The sequence below is a fragment of the Coenobita brevimanus genome, chromosome 1 (assembly GCF_032717465.1).
Source record: "Coenobita brevimanus isolate Jiangsu-jjx chromosome 1, ASM3271746v2, whole genome shotgun sequence".
Classification (NCBI taxonomy): domain Eukaryota; kingdom Metazoa; phylum Arthropoda; class Malacostraca; order Decapoda; family Coenobitidae; genus Coenobita; species Coenobita brevimanus.
In genome coordinates, this window is record NC_136954.1 from 64,783,358 (window position 1) to 64,803,149 (window position 19,792).

At 40.8% G+C, this 19,792-nt stretch overlaps 1 protein-coding gene across 1 annotated transcript in view; it reads right to left on the reverse strand.

Annotated features, from left to right (window-relative positions):
- The window catches only part of LOC145400892 (monocarboxylate transporter 10-like), an 85,862-nt gene that overhangs the window by 25,216 nt on the left and 40,854 nt on the right, over positions 1-19,792 (reverse strand). The window contains exons 2-3 of the mRNA XM_080273294.1: positions 4,453-4,638; positions 588-735 (exon numbers count right to left, since the gene is read on the reverse strand). Of these exons, the coding sequence (XP_080129420.1) occupies positions 588-735; positions 4,453-4,638 (334 nt within the window). The remainder of the gene's footprint in view (positions 1-587; positions 736-4,452; positions 4,639-19,792) is intronic.

Sequence of the window (19,792 nt, forward strand, 5' to 3'; positions counted from 1 at the left end):
TGACACACACTAACACAGCCAGATTACAACCCTTCCAGTTCGCCTGTATGTTGCTAGTGGGTTTAAAAAGATCTCGTTAGGCTTTCACACGGTTCCTAGGCGGTTAAGTAATAGACGGATAGACAGAGAAAAATGACTAGTGGTCGAACCTGCACTTACCCGATAACGCCCTTTACAAATAACCACGAAACTTCATAAACACCCTCCATCTCCCTCCGTTTACCCTTCGTACCTCTCACCTTCTCTCTACACTCCTCCATTAACCCTCCACACCACTTACATTAACTCTGCAGACCCCTCATCTTTCCTCTATGCCCTTCCATTAACCCGCCACACTCTCCATTAACCTTTCAAACTCCTTTTAACGCCTCTCCCCTTACCCAACAGTTCCCCCTTTTGAAGAAAAGAGATAACTGATTACTGCTGATTATTTTAAAAACATATACTTAACGGAACTACTAACCCCTGCTGTAATTCTACGTTTAGCACCTGCCCAATAACATCTCTAACTATCCATCACTGTACATCTACGTTCTCCATCTAGCGAACAGTGCTTCCAGAACTGCACACGTACATCCTGCACTTACCCTATAGCGCCCCTGATGAAAAGCGACATGACGGTGATGCCCAGACCGCTGCCAGACACCACCATGATCTCGACAAACTCCCTCCGCCTCTTGAAGTACTGCCCCACCATCAGCGTGGACGAATCACGGGTCATGCCCACGCCGATACCTGCACAGGGAGAATACCAGCGTTGATAATTATACTCTGGTCACTTTGACTAGGCGTAAACCTGGCATCTAACCATCTTGAGTGGTGAGCTGTAACAAGAGATTAAAACTCTAGAAATGGTGCTAAGCATGAAGAAACATTATGGATAAGATGTACAGCCACAGCACTGTCTCATCCTGCCCTTGAACTACGGGAAAGAAGCCACAAAAGGACGAAAATCTCTGCTATGTTAAGGTGAAAGAACCATAAAGTAACAAAGAGGTTGTGGATGAGGATGAGGATGAGGATGATGAGGAGGAGATACTATGCCCGCAACACGTTCATAAATTTAGGTATGATAAAAGGAAGATCGGAATGAAACCCACGACACTCATACATCTGCAAGGGGGAGGGGGAGGGAAGAATAACAGTGAATAGGAGGAGAAAAAGGTGGAATGAAAAGGATGCAGGTAAAACCTTTTCTCACCTGTGGATGAAACATGAAACAACAGCAACAACAAGGGAGAGGAAGAGGAGAAGAAACAACAGGCAATACTGTTATGTGAATCTGCACGGATGAACACAAAGGTATGAAGAAAGTGTTGAAAGGGAAATTAGTCACGCGATACCCCCATAACCCTTGAACCGCTGGCAGAAAGAGTATGGAGTCGCAGAGGTCGAAATAAAATGGAAAATACAGTAAACGTATTCGCAGTCACACAGATAGGCAGACCACTAAGAGCTTATGGTACCGGCTAAGTGGGAAGATATTAACCCGTTACCGCCGAGAGGGACAAATGCATTATGTTTTAGATAATTTTAAAAGTTGAGGGATTCTAGAAGTTTAGACCTATGACCTTCCCAACCATGAGCTCGTAGGCCCAGGGCAGTACATTATCTATCTACCTACCTACCTTCCTAAATATCAATCTATCTGTCTATTTATTATCTATCTTTATATCCACCTATCTATCATCCAAAAATTTTTACTCCATCAGATGTGTAGGGACCCACGGCTAGGCTACTCCATCCCAACAATTATAGTAACGGTTAGTAGCCTCGCTCGCCCCTGAATGCCACCGTGAGCATCACATCCCAGTCACCCCTCAAATGAAACCCCAAACTGACCCCATTTGGTTGGAGCGCCTTAGCCCACTAGACCACCATACATTCATTTGGTTACATGGCTACCACCCAACGTAGTAAATGGCTTTCTGGATTACAAGAAACCAGCTGGAAGGCCCGACAACACCGGACGAGTGGCAGGTGGGTGTCCTCTCATACCGCACGCTAAGCATCATACCTGCAAGTTTCCAAGTGCAACATACTGGAGGAAGTGAAAGTTAATTTGATAGAGAACAACTTACTTGCTACATACTGGTGTGAATGAAAAGGGCTGTAACACACACACACACACACACACACACACACACACACACACACACACACACACACACACACAATAAAACAAACAGTCTATCTGTCTGTCTGCCTCTCTCTCTCTAACTCCTGCGAAGTGTTGATCGCATGTAGTTCTCAAAAGTTAGCTCAAAATCACCTGACATTCTTTCCCACAGAGTTTGGGATGGCCGGCCACAAAGTTGGAGCACCTCACTTTACTTAACTTCGCTTACAACTTTATTAGATTTTGTTTTTGTTTTTCTGGAGAAGGCGTGTTTCAGGTGCCATTTCTTTTTCAGTTTTTATCTCTCTGTCTCTCTCCTCTTTGTCTGTCTCTGCTTTCCGGCTCTAACATTACTATTATGGCTGGATCAACTGCCACCTTTACTTACCTAACTCTGGTTAACACAGGATGATTGTACTGGTCACTAGGAAGCCTCACGGAGTCTGAATGCTAAGCAGTGTCTATGATCACCACACAATTTGCCACATCTCTCCACCTCACTACCCCACCTACTCCACACTCTCATCTCACACTCTTCCTCCGCAGCACGCTTCTAGCACCGACTTCTTTCTTTTTTTTCTTTTTCTTTTTTTTTCGTGGGAGGGGAATGAATTAGTTTCGACCCGCTTCGGACTCTCCTTACGTGTGGACAATTTTTTATTCTTTTCTATAAGAGAGAAGGAACCAAAGGCCAAGCCCGCAAACCGTTTCTTCCAAGAAAAAAACAAAAACATTACAAAAGAGAGCCAAATTCAAGATCCGTTCATTTCGAGATGCCTGGACACACTGCATTTGAAAGACTGGAGATCATAGGAAGTAGGAAATACAGACAGAGGGAGACGGTTCCTGAGATGAACTGTTGCATAAACGAAGGACTGGCAGTAACGGTTAACTCTTGCATTAGACAGTTGGACAGAAAAGGGATGAGAGCTTGTTGCTAGAAGGGTGCTATGCATCCGTCGTAGTGGTGCGTGGGTGCAAGCAGACAGTTCAGAGCAGCAGCGACCACTGATGTAGCGATAGAAAAGAAATAATGATGCAACAGCGAGGCGATGAGACAGAGATCGAAGGGAACCAGTAACAGGAGGAAAGTTGACGAGACGAAAAGCCTTTGACTCCACCCTATTGAGAAAAGCTGTATGTAGAGAGCCTCCCCACACATGAGAGTTGTATTCTACACCGGGGCGAATAAATCCCGTGTATAAAGTCAACAACTGTGCAGGGGTAAAGAAGGTACGGAATACGTAGGGTATGTATCTATCTATATGATCAGATTCGTTGCAGTATATTATTTTGCTGAGGGTACTGCAAGACAATTTTATTCAGCTGCAGGAGTACTCTCGCGTCAATATCTACGTCTTCTACCTACGTATACTGTATATACTGCACCCTCCTTCTCACTCACCTTGAGAATTCTTATCTGCAGTAAGGACGACTCAGATAGGGTTTCCATGCAATGTATACCCTACACTATTTTCTACTTTATATCTGATAAATATATAAAGTACACAAGTATACTATAAAGAATGAAAAGGTTACAAGAAGTGAAAAAATAATGTCGGACAACCACTGGCAACGCTGACTGTCAAGCATAACAAGACAAGACTTCAGCTGTATGATAAGGATCGGTTTATGTATCTTAAAGAGGGTCTGAAACGAACTGAAAGTGTTGTATCCTCACATTACACACAATTTCTGTATGTGGGTGTGTTCTCTTCTGCCACTTCATCAGTCATGCTACTGTGGAAGGAGACAAAATACGTCATTCTTACAGATCTCTCTTCCCTTACTATCTACCTTCTACAACGTTCTCGCAGTTGACTAATTACTGTGCCATAGCTGAAGATGACACAACACAGCATTCTCAATGATCCCTCTCCCCCACCCTCACTATCTGCTCTCCAGGACCTTTATGCAGCTTATCTAGGACGGTGCAACTGACTATGGGGAATGAAGTACTGATACATCCTTCATCCACATCTAACAATCTACCCTCTACACCATTCAGCCAGACTCTTCAAAACCCTCCCTCTATACCTAATTATGTTCTATATAGTGCTAGAAAAGCGCGCCGTCAAGTGGTGAGGCTGATATAACCAGGGGGGCTCAACTACCTCGTTATAAAAATTTCTCATTTATTTCCCCATCCCCCTAAATGTGGATGGCGGACTGCAAGTGGACAGGAACTTAAGTATGCAGTCCTACGGGTTCACATTCAGCTGAGCCTGAGGTTGTAGCAACTACTACTACTACTCCTACCATTATTCCTCTTCCTCCTACTACTACTGTGCAACTATTACAACAACTACTACACCTGTATATACAGTTCTTACCAATGACGGTGCCGTAGCTGAAGAAGAGTTGGTGGAATTGACTAGCGAATGAAGTAAACAGACAACCCAATGCTGTGACGAGGCCCCCCAGCACGGCGGTGAGGCGGGTGCTGTTCCTCCTGCACACACCGATGGTCACAGGCGAGATCAGCAGTGCCACGGATGTAGACAGACCCCCTAACCAACCTGTAGGGCACAGACAGCGAATTTAGTTGAAGTACAAAAAGCTGTCATTATCTATTTACAAATAAAACCAAAACTTCCAGTAAATTTATGAACACAAGTAACAATCAAATTTATAACGGTAAAATTTTCAACCATCTTAACCAGCCCACTACGAAAACATTTTTTTTTTCTTTGCTGTTAACAGATGATTTTATTCAATGTCAAAGGGCCCCCGCACTATGAAGGCGTTAATGAAGATTATACCTAATCCATCAGCCTCGCAAAGTGTCTCTACAGCTAAATAAAAAAAACATTTATAGAGATCGAACCAGAAATGTAGCAGTCTTACTGAAACTTGATAATCAGAATCTTCTCAATATCATTCTTCATATTTTACTGAACCCCTGAATCCAGTGACGTCTTTTTTCGGTTTATTCTTGATGGTACCAAATTATTTTCGTTTCAGGAGAAACCCTAGCACTGGACAAGTTGAAGAAGGTTACATCTAACACCTGCAGTTGAAAAAGTCTACCCTACAGTGAATAAAATCGTTTGAAGTTAGAATATATAAAACGAAAAACACGCCACCGGATTAAATGGGTTATGGCTGAGGAAGGCACTGTACAAGGAGGGGTGGGGGAGATAATGGGGAACAGATCCAGTCCCTAAGTGGTGACAATCAGATTTTCCAACTCCACTGGTGTATCGAGTTTCCGTAATGTGTATTCCGCCGCTCAGGGGTTTCATAAAAGACACCACGACACTGATATACAGACAGAAACGGGCTACAATAACAGACAGGCAGCAGCAGATGCCAACCAGACAGGCACACACACACACACACAGAATCATACATACATGCATACTCGTACATACGTATATAAACGCAGACAAACAGACGGACACATACTGACAAAAAACATACAGACACACTGGGCGTGGAGGGAGACAGACAAACATGGGAAAAGACCCAGCACGTGAACGACCATGGAAAAATTATACCAGCTTTCTCACCTCGTCCGCAGGGCTGACAGTTTTAATTATAGGGGAGAAGTTACGAGATGTTCAGTGGGAGGGAGGAAACTGAAGCAGAGGAGAGAAACAGGGAACGAAAAGAAAGACAGGAGGAAAAAAGATAAAGGTAGATAGAACGGAGGAAAAATGAGCAAGAGGAGAGAGAAAATTACAGGAGAAAACAGAAGGGAAGAGACTGATAAATGGATAGATACAAAGATTAATGGACCAAAAAGGTGAAGACATGTAGAAAGATAGATATATCGGTAATGCATTTATAATTACTGTATAGGAGAGAGAGAGAGAGAGAGAGAGAGAGAGAGAGAGAGAGAGAGAGTGTTAAAATAAAAGGATTTGTCTCCCTCATGACATACTATCTCTAATTCCCTTTCTTTTCCCTCTCTTTCTCTACATTTCCTCGTCCTCTTTCATATCTGTCTTTCAGTTCCGCGGTTGATTTCTCTCTCTCTCTCTCTCTCTCTCTCTCATTCTTTTGCAGTTTATTTTTGTCTTCTATATATCACTTAACCATTTTATCAATGACGCCCTTCATAATTCTTGCCATCAACAAAAGATTTTATTCTATTCACCTCATGATATTTCGTTGTGAGGAGGTTATTAATCTCTCTCTCTCTCTCATTCCTTCTCTACATTCTTTCGATCCTGTTACTTTCCTCCTCCCTCTCTCAAACCTTTCCCTTCCTTTCTTTTCCTTTCACTCCTCATTTCCTCTTTCCTCCCCGCTTTACCCTTCATTATCCCTCCCTCCTCCTTCCTTCCATCCTTCCCCTCGCTTCAGCACTTCCCACATTTTCCTTTTACTTTCTTTGTCTTCCCTCCTTCCTTCCTTATTTACTTCCATCTTCAGTTACCTCAGGTTAATTAAATTATCACTTATTCTTGCAATACGAGAGAGAGAGAGAGAGAGAGAGAGAGAGAGAGAGAGAGAGAGAGAGAGAGAGAGAGAGAGAGAGAAACAACACAATAATCCTTAATCCTCCTCCTCTCACACCACATTTTCTCCTTCACAGATCCCCAATCTTCGTTTTCCTTCTTTGATTCTAGCCTCAAATTTTCTTTTTAACTCGAGTCTTTTTATATTTTCTCTTTCTCTTACCTATCTTATCATCATCACTGGGTTTACCTATCTATCAGTCTACCTGTCCCCCTTTCTATATCTATCTGTCTGTCTGTCTGTCTGTCTTTCCGGCTGTCTGTATTCCTTTGTCAGTTCTCTCGTTAGTGTATATTTTCCTGTGCATCTCTCTCTCTCTCTCTCTCCCTCCTTTTTCTGTTATATATAAGTCACCCTTTTCTCTTCTTTTTTTCACGTTCATTCCATCTTTTCCTGTTACTTCTTTTGTCTGATCTTGGTCTCATCCTCCTCGTTTTTCTTCTTTGTTTTCTCTTTTTCCTTCTCTCTTTCCAACTTTTTCTCATTTTTCTTCTTCGCCTTCTTCTCCTTCTCCTTTTCCTCCTCCTCTTCCACTATCTTTTCTTATTTGTCTTCTTCTTCCTCTCTCTCTTTCCTCCTCCTCTTCCCCTCTCTCCACCTCCTGCCCCTTCCCTCTTCCTCTTTCCTCCCTCCTCCTCCTTTTTGTTTTTGCTTGTTCATCCCCTGATTATCTTTTAATTGCATTTTACTGTAGTTCATTCTGATTTCTCTTACTTTTCTTCCTTGTCTTTCAGCCATATTCCTTATTCTTTTTGTTTTACTTTCTTACTATGACTGCTTTTCTTCCTGTAGTTCTCAATCTTTTTTTTTTCTTCCTCTTTCTTTCTACTTCTTCCTCCCCATTTCTCTCAACTTTCACTCCCTTCTTTCCTTCTATTAAACTTCGTCTTTTCCATCTTCCCCCTTCTCCTCTTCCATTTCCCTTTTTTCATCTCCCTTCTCCTTTCCCAGTTTCTTTCCTTCTTCTCCCTCCTCCTTTCCTTTTCCCTCCCTTCTTCTCCGTTCTCCTTTCCCTTCCTTCTTCTCCGTTCTCCTTTCCCTTCCTTCTTCTTTCTCTTTTCCGCTTTCCCTTCCTTCCTCTCCCTCCTCCTTTCTCTTTCCCTTCCTTCTTCTCCCTCCTCCTTTTCCCTTCCCCTTCTTTCTTCTCCTTTCTTCCTTTCCTACTTCACTTTCCATCTTTTCCCCTTCCGCTTCCTTCTTCTCCCTCTTTTTTTCCTCTTTCCTTTCATTCTTCTACCTTCTCCTTTCCCCTTTCCTTTCCTTCTTGTCTTTCCGCCTTTTCCCCTATATTCTTCTCCCTCTTCCTTTCCCATTTCCCTTCCTTCTTCTTCTCCTCCTCCTCCTTTCCCCTTTCCTTTTTTTCTTCTACCTCCTTCCCCCATTCCTTTCCTTCTTCGTTTCCCCTTCCCCCTTCTCCCCTTCCTTATAATTTTCCCTCCTCCATCTCCTTTCCTAACCACCCTTTCATTAATTAGGCTACAATTACCCTCCCACCAGGCCTAAAAATATCCCGTCCTCCCAGTATTCATTAAGGCTCATATTCCCGTCAATTAAGGATATGTATTTTCATCGGCGGAGGGGTTGTATTCACAGTCGCGTGGGAGGCTTCGCGTAGCACATCTTCCGTAGCGATCTGTCCTGTACATTACATCCCGGTATCCTCTTGTATGCTAAAGATGCAACCTATGTCAATATTAATGCTATATGAATAACACGCAAAAGAAAACAAAGGTATAATGTGCCAAACAGATCGCTTAGGAAGAGTTGCAACGAAGCCACTTGGAATACGGACCTCCAAAACTTTCTAACATTGATTCTTCACCTTTTTTTTTTTTTTTTCTGCATTTTCCAGGTTGTTATTCTGTCGTATGCATTTCCTTTTTAATACTGAGATAGACTGCATAAAGGCCACAGTCGAGAATATGAACGTACAGTCTCCTCCAGTCCCGTGTTTACAAATTTCCATGAATGTAACAGCGTTGTGTTTGTTTATATTCGACTGGAGGGACTTGATTATATGGGACCAAGTACGGAATCTACGTGACTATGAAAATATTGTAAAAAAAAAAAAAAAAGTCCCTGAATTTGGGGATAGTCTTTACATGAGGCTAATTGGAATCTTTGTAACTATTCTAGGAAAATACCGTAAAAAAGTTCGTTAAATTGAGGATACTCTTTACTCGGGAGAAATTATGGATACTAAGTAACTAAGAAAATATCGTACAAGTTCTTGAATTTAAGGATATTACTCGAAACTTGAGGCCTGCCTGTAAACAAGGGACTGAAGGTGACTGTACCGTATGTAAAAATTAGTTGCTAGGGACGAGGTGCTGTAAAGCCTCCTTAGCTGACGAGAATACAACCCAAGGAGACTCTCTGGCACCTCTTCCCTTACTATAGTTGTTTCATCTTAACCTGGCCCGGAGTTTTTCTTTTGTAACTTATTTCATGTAATTCAGTAGCAGAATAAGTCAATACTATGGCCTTGCATCCTTTCCACAGCACTTATTTGTGACCAGCAACGCATTGTAGTGTTAATCTAATGTTACAACTCAGTACTCAAGATGGAGTGTGGCAATTTTAGGCCAAGTCTTAAAAAAAGGGGACTAGTTTTCTCTGCTTACGGCGCTTTAATCCCTTCAGTCCTAATACCTTCTTATAATTCATTCTCGTTATCTCCTACTGTGTTTTCTTTTTGGGTTCGATTAGGTTATTATTTATTTATTTATTTATTTTTTACTAAAGGGGTTAGAGAGAGCCTAATTAACTCCTCACTGCTACATGTCCTACCCAAGTCGACCAAATCCAGGACAATGCAACCGAGTGTGAGTAATTGATCACACATGTAAGGACATACTAGTGCACCAATTTAAGCCTGAGCCACTAAGAGGTTTGCTGTGAGAAATAAAATCGTCTGATGTAGGGGTTAATGTGCGTCTAGAGCTAGGCTGGGAATGCAGTCTGGGTCGTATTCCTTGGGGCTTTGGACAGTTCTTAATACCTATTCCTTGCAGATTTATCCTCTTGTACGTTATATCCTCAATATGTTATGTTCTCGTTATATCCTCTTGTTATATCCTCAAGTATGTTAAATCGACAGGGCAACGGTATAACAACCACACAAGAGAATGTTCAAGCGTAATATAAAAAAAACAATTCGCTAAGGAGGAGGTACTACGAAACCTACCACACACACACACACACACACACACACACACACACACACACACACACACACACACACACACACCTATATACGGGCCTTAGATCCAAGTGATAAGCAGAAAAAAGAAAAAAAAACACGCAATCCACTTGACCACCGGGGGCCTGAGAGAGAGTATATCAACGGTGTGGGAGGAGTATATCATTACGGACGCATATATCAGAGTTATCAATTATACGGAGGGAGAGAATTTGTCATGAATTATAGCCGGGATAAGGAGGACGAAGGAGGGAGCTAAGTAACGTTAAGAGAGATTTAGAAAAATAGAGGGGAGACGACACAGAAGACGAAGATTAAAGAAGAGAGAGAGAGAGAGAGAGAGAGAGAGAGAGAGAGAGAGAGTGAGGGAAACAAAACAGACAAGAATAAAAGCTGGATGGAAAAACACATGAAAGCAGAAATAAGGGGAAACAAAAACAAAATAATAAACAGGAGAAAAGAAAATGAAGGAAAAACAGAAGAGTAAAGAACGATAAATGAGGAAAACAAGAAAAAGAACAGGAAAACGAGAAACTAATAAAGAATCCATGAAATATAATCGATGAAATAACCAAAAATAAAAGGAAAATGAAAGAAGGATAGAAGAATTGAAACTGCATGGAAGGAGAATGAGATGAATGCCAGTGATAAAAATTGGCGAGGAAGGGGAGGACAGTGAGAGAAAAAGTGATTGAGCCAGAGAGAGAGAGAGAGAGAGAAGGGGGGGGTTCGTGTGAATTATGAGAGAGCTATTAATCAAACTTCGAAGGAGAGAAAAGTGGGGGGGAGGGGGAGGGAGGAAAGAAAGGGGGGAGGACTGATAAGGCGAGTGGGAGAAAGCGTGAGAAATAAAGGAAGGGAGTAAGAGAAACAAAGAAGGAGGAGGAGGAGGAGGAGGAGGAGAGAGAGACAGAGAACATTCCTTACGGCACTTGATAAAGAAATAAGAAAATATGAAGAAAGAGCAGCAAGTAAATGGTAACATGAAAAGCAATAAAGAAACATTCAGAATGAATCTAATAATAATAATAATAAATAATAATAATAATAATTAGTTTCAACTCCAATAATAAGGCACACACACACACACACACACACACACACACACACACAACCAACATTATCAAAACCAACTTACAAATCCTTTCGACTTCAATATATCGGACCTTGATATCTACGACAACAGAAAACGGAGCCCGGGCATGGCGGGCGCGGTTGGCACAGAAAACGGGCAATTACTGAAGAATGTCCCTAAGGGCGAAAAAAGTTCACTGACTCCCTATAAAATGGATCTTAGTAACATATGCCTGGAATTAGGTAAGTCTGAATAATTTTAAGTTTTTGAAAATATGAATGGATGGCGATTTGTTGAAGTTGTCTGTATTATCTATGTATGCGTTTGTTTGTGCGTCAGTAATGTATTCATCCTATGTATTTATCTGCTGTTCTGTATTCATGCTCTATTGTTTATCTATCTACCTATCTATCTATATTTATTCATGCATACCTGTCTTTCTTTCTAGCGATCATCGTAATTTCCTACTAATCTGTGTTTATCTACCCGTCTATAAGCTTTTCTACCTACCTACCTGCCTAACCTATCTACCTGCCGGTCTAAATTGCTCTTCTGTCTATTCATCTACCTATCTATCTAAATATCTATCTGCCAGTCTATCTATTTTTCAATCAAATATATCTGTCCACCTATCCATTCATCTTGTCATCCTTCTATCAATCTAACTAACTACCAATCTATTCCCACTTATCTACCTACCTACCTATATACAGTATTAATTTTTCTATCATTATCTATGTACTCTATATCTAATCTCAATCTATTTAACAATCTATCTACTACTCATCTATCCACCCATCTTTCCATCCTTCCATCCATCAACCCATGCACCTGCCAGTCTATCGCCAAAACCTAGGCAATTTATGGAATCAATATTTTTCGGTATATTTAACATTCTGATCTTGGCCTCTGAGATGTTTATTACAAATTCATGAGGGAGGAGGAGGAGGAAACGCGCGCGCACGCACACACACACACACACACACACACACACACACACACACACACACACACAAAGAGAGAGAGAGAGACAGAGAGAGAGAGAGAGAGAGAGAGAGAGAGAGAGAGCACAGACCATGCAAAACGAACAATCCCAAATGAAGTGAACAGAAAACGTCTGGTCCTAGTCACAAAAGTTTCACCATTATCACCATCCCTCTATTAATACCTAAAATGCCACTGTGATAAAAAAAAAAATACACAAGACAAGGGCTGCATCTCTCTCTCTCTCTCTCTCTCTCTCTCTCTCTCTCTCTCACCTTTACAATCGGTATTTAACTCAGCTCTACCCCACTTGTGTTGAGAGTGACAATCAATGAAAAGCATGTCAGTGAGGGTGCGTACAACTGTGAGATGAACCAGAGGAGTTGCAAGACCTGAATGACGAATGGGAGAATGAATGAAGGGGTGGCAGGTCTTCGCTGGCCACTCTGATGACAGTTCTCATACTCTGGGTTTTTGCTTTCTTTTCCTTGTTTATGGATCCTACTTATTCCATGCTTACGGTTGGAATAGTGTTGTCGATGATGATAATGTTGACTGTGTGATATGATGATGATGACAACGAAGACAAGAATGGTATGACAATGTTGACCACGTTGATGATGACGATGGTGGTGATGATGATGATGATGTTGAATAGTTTTTGGACGAATTTCGTGGCTAGAATCAGAGAAGAGGGCAGTCCCAATCTCAAATTTCCTCTCCCGTGTCTTACGAGTAGCGAGGCTGCTTACATCACATTACAAACCCAAAGTCAATCCAGAAACCAACCAATCAATACTGCTCTTTCTAGTGGCTTAACCTTTTCGCTGCGGTTGTGGCTTTGCGTGTTCTGTTCAGGCCAACACCAGATATATTCAGCTGAGAGATATATCCCAACAGTCACAGGCTTCAAACACTGTGGAATAATCTTTTCTCTGCTGCTGGTGTACATGTGAATTCTATGTAGGTTAACATCAGACGATTTCATTCAGCTGAGAAATCCCAGTGCTTAATGGTTTCAAAATCATATCGAGTGATTCTCTCTACTATTTCCAGTGGACTAGCATCAGACGATTTCATTCAGTTGAAAGAAATCCTATTAGAAAAAGGATTAACTACTGGCGCATTCTCGTGGTATAGACAGGTTTGTCAAGTAATTAATTAATTTACTTATTTCTTCCTCTACAATTTATTTACGTTCTTTTAAGATTAATATGAGGCGTTCGAAAGGCAGTGACATAAACTTTAAACTCGTGCTTCTAGATTACTCATGCCTAAATAATGGACCCTTTTGTTTTTTCTTAATGACAGTCCATTCGGCACTGACGCACTCAGTAAACAACTGCATAGTTTATAACACACACACACACACACACACATATATATATATATATATATATATATATATATATATATATATAAATATATATATATATATATATATATATATATATATATATATATATATATATATATATATATATATATATATACATGGTGGTAGTGCTTTGATGGTATGAGTTACAGTGAACGAGATGGAAGTGGTACATGTGTGGCTTACCTGAGGTGCACGGTGTGGTCATGGTAAACACACACACACACACACACACACACACACACACACACACACACACACACACACACACATGCAGTATTAGTTTACATTCATCCTGGTTCATGCACATACACAGGTACAATTACACACGTACACAAACATATACAGACAGAAACAGTACATTCAAAGGTAATTATTTCATATAAACACGTTCATGTACAAATATGTGCACACAAATACACTCACGTAAATACAAGTAAGTACATAAATAAACACAAGCAAAATATATACAATAACACACACACCAAAACAGACACACACACACACACACACACACACACACACACACACACACACACACACACACACACACACACAATCCTAAGCATAATGAAAAAAAGCTTACATTCAGACGTAAACAAAAACACGTGCACAAGTTAAAGGCACATCCACACATACACAGAGCTGAAATTATGCACACACACGAACCCCCCCCTCCTACACGCACACAAATATATGCAAGCAGTTAAAACACACATTCGCACCTAAATCCAGACATATGTGTACATATTAAACCCATCCTCTCTCTCTCTCTCTCTCTCTCTCTCTCACACACACACACACACACACACACACACACACACACACACACACACAGACACACACACACACACGACACAAACACATTATCATTCTTACTCACATGCATAGAAGCACGCAAACCCATACTCTCTCTATATCCGTCTATCTATCTATCAATTTATCTACCTCTCTATCTATGCATCCATCCATCCATCTTTCTGTTAATCTACCTTTACCAAACAAACCATTCTCTCTCTCTCTCTCTCTCTCTCTCTCTCTCTAACTCAGGCGATTATGTAGAGAAGATAAGAAAGCTACACGAGTCTCCTTTTTTTTATGTCTTTATCTGTAGGGTGAGTGATGAGAGAGAGAGAGAGAGAGAGAGAGAGAGAGAGAGAATAATACATTAAAGTAGCCAAAAATTACCAATAAATACAGGATGACAAGAAACAATGAAGAATATATTTAAAAAAAAAATGTTGAAGGAATAAAGGAATGACAAAATAAAAAACTGGAAAAAGAAAAAAAAAGCCAGATTAAAAAAAAAACCAGGACAACAGAGGAAAAAAATGATACGGGGAAAAAATTATGAGATACGAACACAAAGAAATCAGGAAGAGGAGATGGAAAAATCAAATCAAGTAAGAAAATGTGATAAAATAAAAACAAAGACTAAGAATGATGAAAAGAAAGTAATATTGATGGAAAAATTAAATACAAACAAAAAACAAAAAAAATTGAGATAAAAAAAATATGGAAAGAGGACTAAAAGGGTTAAATCAAAATTGTGTGAATATCGTACACTTGGCGTCTCAAATCGACTAAAGTTGAGGCGAATATTGAATGTCAGGGCGTTTATTCCACAGACTGAGACAAATAGATAGATAGACAGACAGATAGAAAGGTAGGTTGACAGGTAGACAGATACACAGACCGACAGACAGACAGACAGATAGATAGACAGATTGACAGACAGACAGATAGACGGATATACAGATACAAAGGCCGTCAGACAGATAGACAGACAGATAGACTGAGACAAAGACCGATAGATGGATATACAGAGACACCGAGAGACAAGCAAGTGTAAAGACAGACAGACAGACAGACGACCAAAGAGACAGAAGAGCAAGACAGATGAATAAGAGAATGTGACTCAGGTATACAAAGATACACACAATACAAAGGTACACATATACGCAGACGATCAGATATATAGGTATTCACAGGCAGACAGAAACAGACAGATATAAACTGACAGACATACATAGACAGATACAGACAGACAGAAATAAGGCAGCCAGTGACAGACCAATATACAGAGACATACAGAGAGACAGACACAAAGAGACGGACAGATAGACAGAGGGAGAGAGATAGATGGATGAATGAGGCGGGTGAGATAGACGACCATTTCCCTCCGATCTGTTCAAACATTTATCAAAGTCGGCCTCTCTCTCTATCTCTCTCTCTCTCTCTCTCTCTCTCTCTCTCTCTCGTTTGTCACTCATCACATTCTTTTATCTCTTTCTCCATTTCTTTTTCCTTCCTTCACCAGATTTTGTCTCTCCTCCCTACTCTCTCTCTCTCTCTCTCTCTCCAGACTGTCAATCATCCCTCTCTTTACTCTCCCTGAATCACTTTTCTCTTCTCTCTAATTTCACTCTCTTTCATCATTCTCCCTTTCCTCGCCCCTTTCTCTCTCTCCCCCCCCCCCTCTCTCTCTCTCCAGACTGTCAATCATCCCTCTCTTTATTCCCCCTGAATCACTTTCCTGTTCTCTCTAATTTCACTCTCTTTCATCTCTCTCCCTTTCCTCCCCCCCTTCTCTCTCTCTCTCTCTCTCTCTCTCTCTCCAAGCAATTCTCTCTTTCTCCCTCTCATCATTTCCTCCTTCCCTTCCTTCTCTTCTTTTCATACTCTCTGCTTCCGCCTTTCCGTCCCTTTCTTCCTACCTCTATTATCTCCATCTCCTTCTGCCTCCTTCTCTCATTCATTCCTTTCTATTCTCACTTCTCTCTCTCTCTCTCTCTCTCTTTCTGGACCACCTAGAAAGGACCTCAGGGTCTGTGTGGTCTATGTATTTGTAAGCTTCATTTTTTTTATTCCTCATTTGTCTTCCCCCCTCCCTCCCCCCCTCCCTCTCTCTCAGTCTCTCTCTCTCTCTCTCTCTCTGACTGCCATCCATCTCTCAGTCTCATTACGACTACGGGAAACCATAGGAAGGTTTCAGTTCTCACACAAACACATAGCTCACAGTCTCTCTCTCTCTCCTATATTTTCTTCTTTCCACTCTGTTTCCAACCCTCTTTCCTGTCTCTCAGTATCTCCCTCCCCTCCTTTCTTCCCTCCACTCTCCCTCCCTTTCCCTCCATACCCATCTCCCTCCGTCTCATCGCCTTCTTTCCCTCCTATTTCTCTTTGTGTTGTTGGAGTTATGGGCCTGCTTGTAAAACCAACCATTCTGTGTGTGTGTGTGTGTGTGTGTGTGTGTGTGTGTGTGTGTGTGTGTGTGTGTGTGTGTGTGTGTGTGTGTGTGTGTGTGTGTCTGTGTGTGTGTGTGTGTGTGTGTTAATAGTAGCAGCAATACAGCAAACATAATCAAATAAGAGTAGATTAAAAATTCATACTATTAATCGTAAAAAACTAACACTAAAGAATGACGACGAACACATCCCAACGATAAACAGACCACATCATCATCATCATCATCATCACCGTGATCCCAACCCTAACCCCTCGCTCAAGAGATGAAGGGAAGGTGGATCTATAAACACAACGAGAAAGCTGGAATGTAAATCATCATCATTATCATCATCATTATCAACATCCCTCCCCTGATTCCCACCTAAGAGACGAGGTAGGTAGGGAAAAAAAGAGAAAAAAAAAAAGACAGGAAAAAAGAAGAAAATATGTGAAATATGAAAAAAGAATATTGTATATGTCTCGACAAAATCCAAAAAAATAAGTTGATTTTTGGACTGTCAGTTTATGTGGATGGGCTTCTATTTTCAACATTAATTTCATGCAACATTTTAATCACATCCATTTATTTTCATCCCAGTCCAATGATAAGTAATTACGTGTACTGAACGGTATCGAAATTAAAATGTTATCACCTTTCATATAGCAATACTGATATTAAATAAACTGGTAAGAAAATGAATAAACAGCAATAATAATAATAGTAATAATGTAATAATAATAATAATAATAATAATAATAATAATAATAATAATAACAATAACAACAACAATAATAATAACAGCAGAAACAATAACACGAAATTCTTGTCTACAGTCTTTCTTGTGTCACCCCTCCTTCCTCCCCTTGTCTCTCGCTCTCTCTCTGGTGACAGCTACTTGAATAACCCCGAGAGAGAGAGAGAGAGCCATGAAAAAATATATATGGACAGGAAGACAGAGAGGCCTACTGGGGAAAAAACACAGAGGCCGCTGGGAGAAAATGATAGACTGTTGTCCGGGATTAGACAGATGGATAAATGGGGGAATAACAGATAAACAGACAGGCAGAGAGACAGATAGCTAGTTACAGATGGAGAACCAGAAAGTATGAGAATTTATGTACAATAGGAGGTGGAGTGGATTGAGTGGTAGATTGGTGGATTTTTTTTTTTATATATATACCGTGGCAATTGTTCTTTCATACAGCCCCCATCGACAAGTCATAACACCCCCACTAACACCATAACACCAGGTCTGAATGTGATATCCCAAGCAAATCACAACAGAGATGGCGAGTATTTGTGTCCAAAAGTCAGGTGACGTGTGAGGGCTGCAAGGGATCAGCGGTCTACTGGTGTGTCGTGGGTGAACTACTGTATACATGGTGTGCTTGTGTACAGTACGGGGTTCGTGGCTAGGCTACTTGGTCTGCCGTAAGAGGATAAGTGGCCTGGCTATGCCTCAGGTAGCATTGTATGACCGAAGAACCATCAGTCCCCTTTTAGGGATTCGATTGGTTGCCCACAACACTAAGCCAGGTTCATTAACTTTCTTGAGTCTAAATTATGCCTAACATGGCTGTTTATACCATTATCTTCACCTGTAGACTACCAAACATTTTACAACCAAACCTCAGCGAACACCTGGCTGCAATGCAGAACAACAAATATTCCTGATAACTGTAAACTACTACTGAGACTTGTTTTTCGTCGAAACTGGCTAAGATCTTCTTGAATTCAGTTCTCGACCTTCACCCTCAGTGGCACTTTAAATCGCCAGACATCTTAAAAAACACAATCGCATATACATTATAAGAGATGTACACTAGCTAAAAAAAAGTATTGCTCAGGAGGGGGGCGATGATATACAAAATGATCAATATGGCTCGTGGTGTGCCAAGAAGATAAGTTCATTATCAATGGAATATTTATATGGTAACAACACTGACAAAGGAAAGTCACACACAAGAAATACCTCCTCATGAAATCAGATTTATCGACGTGGGGTGGAACCATCACGACATTTTGCAACAGCCATCGTCTGTGGTGTCAGGCGGTCTCGCGTTGAGTGTGCGCCCATTAAATTTGGAGCAATTGTATATCCGACGAGAAAATGAAATAAAATCTTAGTATATGCTGAAAATACCACTATACAGTGTCTAGGGTATTTCGCAATATATATATATATATTTTTTTTAGGAAGCTTCAGAAGGTTACTCTAGGGTTGAAATTCTGTGAAAAATAATATACTATCATGGGTCCTACTCTTAACACTTATGAATCTACAATTGCTGAAGTCCTTACAAGTGGGAATGGTCTCCCTCAAAATTAACTCACAGGGTCATCAGTATCTGTGGTTCCGGAACATCTGAGAGTTGGGTCAATCTTGATACAGCATTTACTGCCCCAAATTAGCCATAGAAAAACCACATGAAATTTCTAGAGTGTCTCGCGGGGAAACCTGTATGAGATGTACAACCAAAGACAAACTAACAGACTAGTGAAACATGGAAGAGGAGTGATGCAAATGTCGTTTAGTTTTATGGAACGCCTGATTTGCAACTGTAATGTTATGTATGGACGCGAACACATAATGAGATGCAAAGTGTTATCAGTTTATGTGTGTGAATCTGGCTGTCTGTGTCTACCTGTCTGTCTGTGTCGATGCACATCTGTCTGCCTGTGTATTTATCTGCCTGACACATGTCTGTTTGATTGTGTGTGTGTGTGTGTGTGTGTGTGTGTGTGTGTGTGTGTGTGTGTGTGTGTGTGTGTGTGTGTGTGTGTTTCTCTGTCTTTCTGTCTATTTGCCTGTCCAATCATCTGACTATGTATGTATGTATATATGTATGCAACAACCTATATGGAGAGATACACAGATACGTGAATACACAGTGACACAGCCAGATTTGCAATTGTAATGTTATGAATGGAGCTGAACACACAATTTGATGCAACAGTTTAAGTCTATATCTGTATGTCTTTTCTGTCCTGAGGCGTACAGACAGACAGATGAAGCCTAATTTGAACAGACAAACGGACAGAGGCAGACCTAGTGACTGACAAACTGACGTACATACATAGACAGATCGACTTGTGCATATATACTGAAGGATAGAGATAAATAGATAGACAGACAGAAAAAGACGGATAGATAGACGGACGGACAGATGGGCAGGCAGACAGGTAAATGAGAGAGAGACAGACACACAAATACATACAGTTAGAAATACAGAAAGACAGACATGTAGACAGAGACAGCTAAATGGACAGAAAAATACACATATAAAGACAGACAAGTGAATTTAGGTAGACAGACAGGGCATACAGATAGATGATGGTGA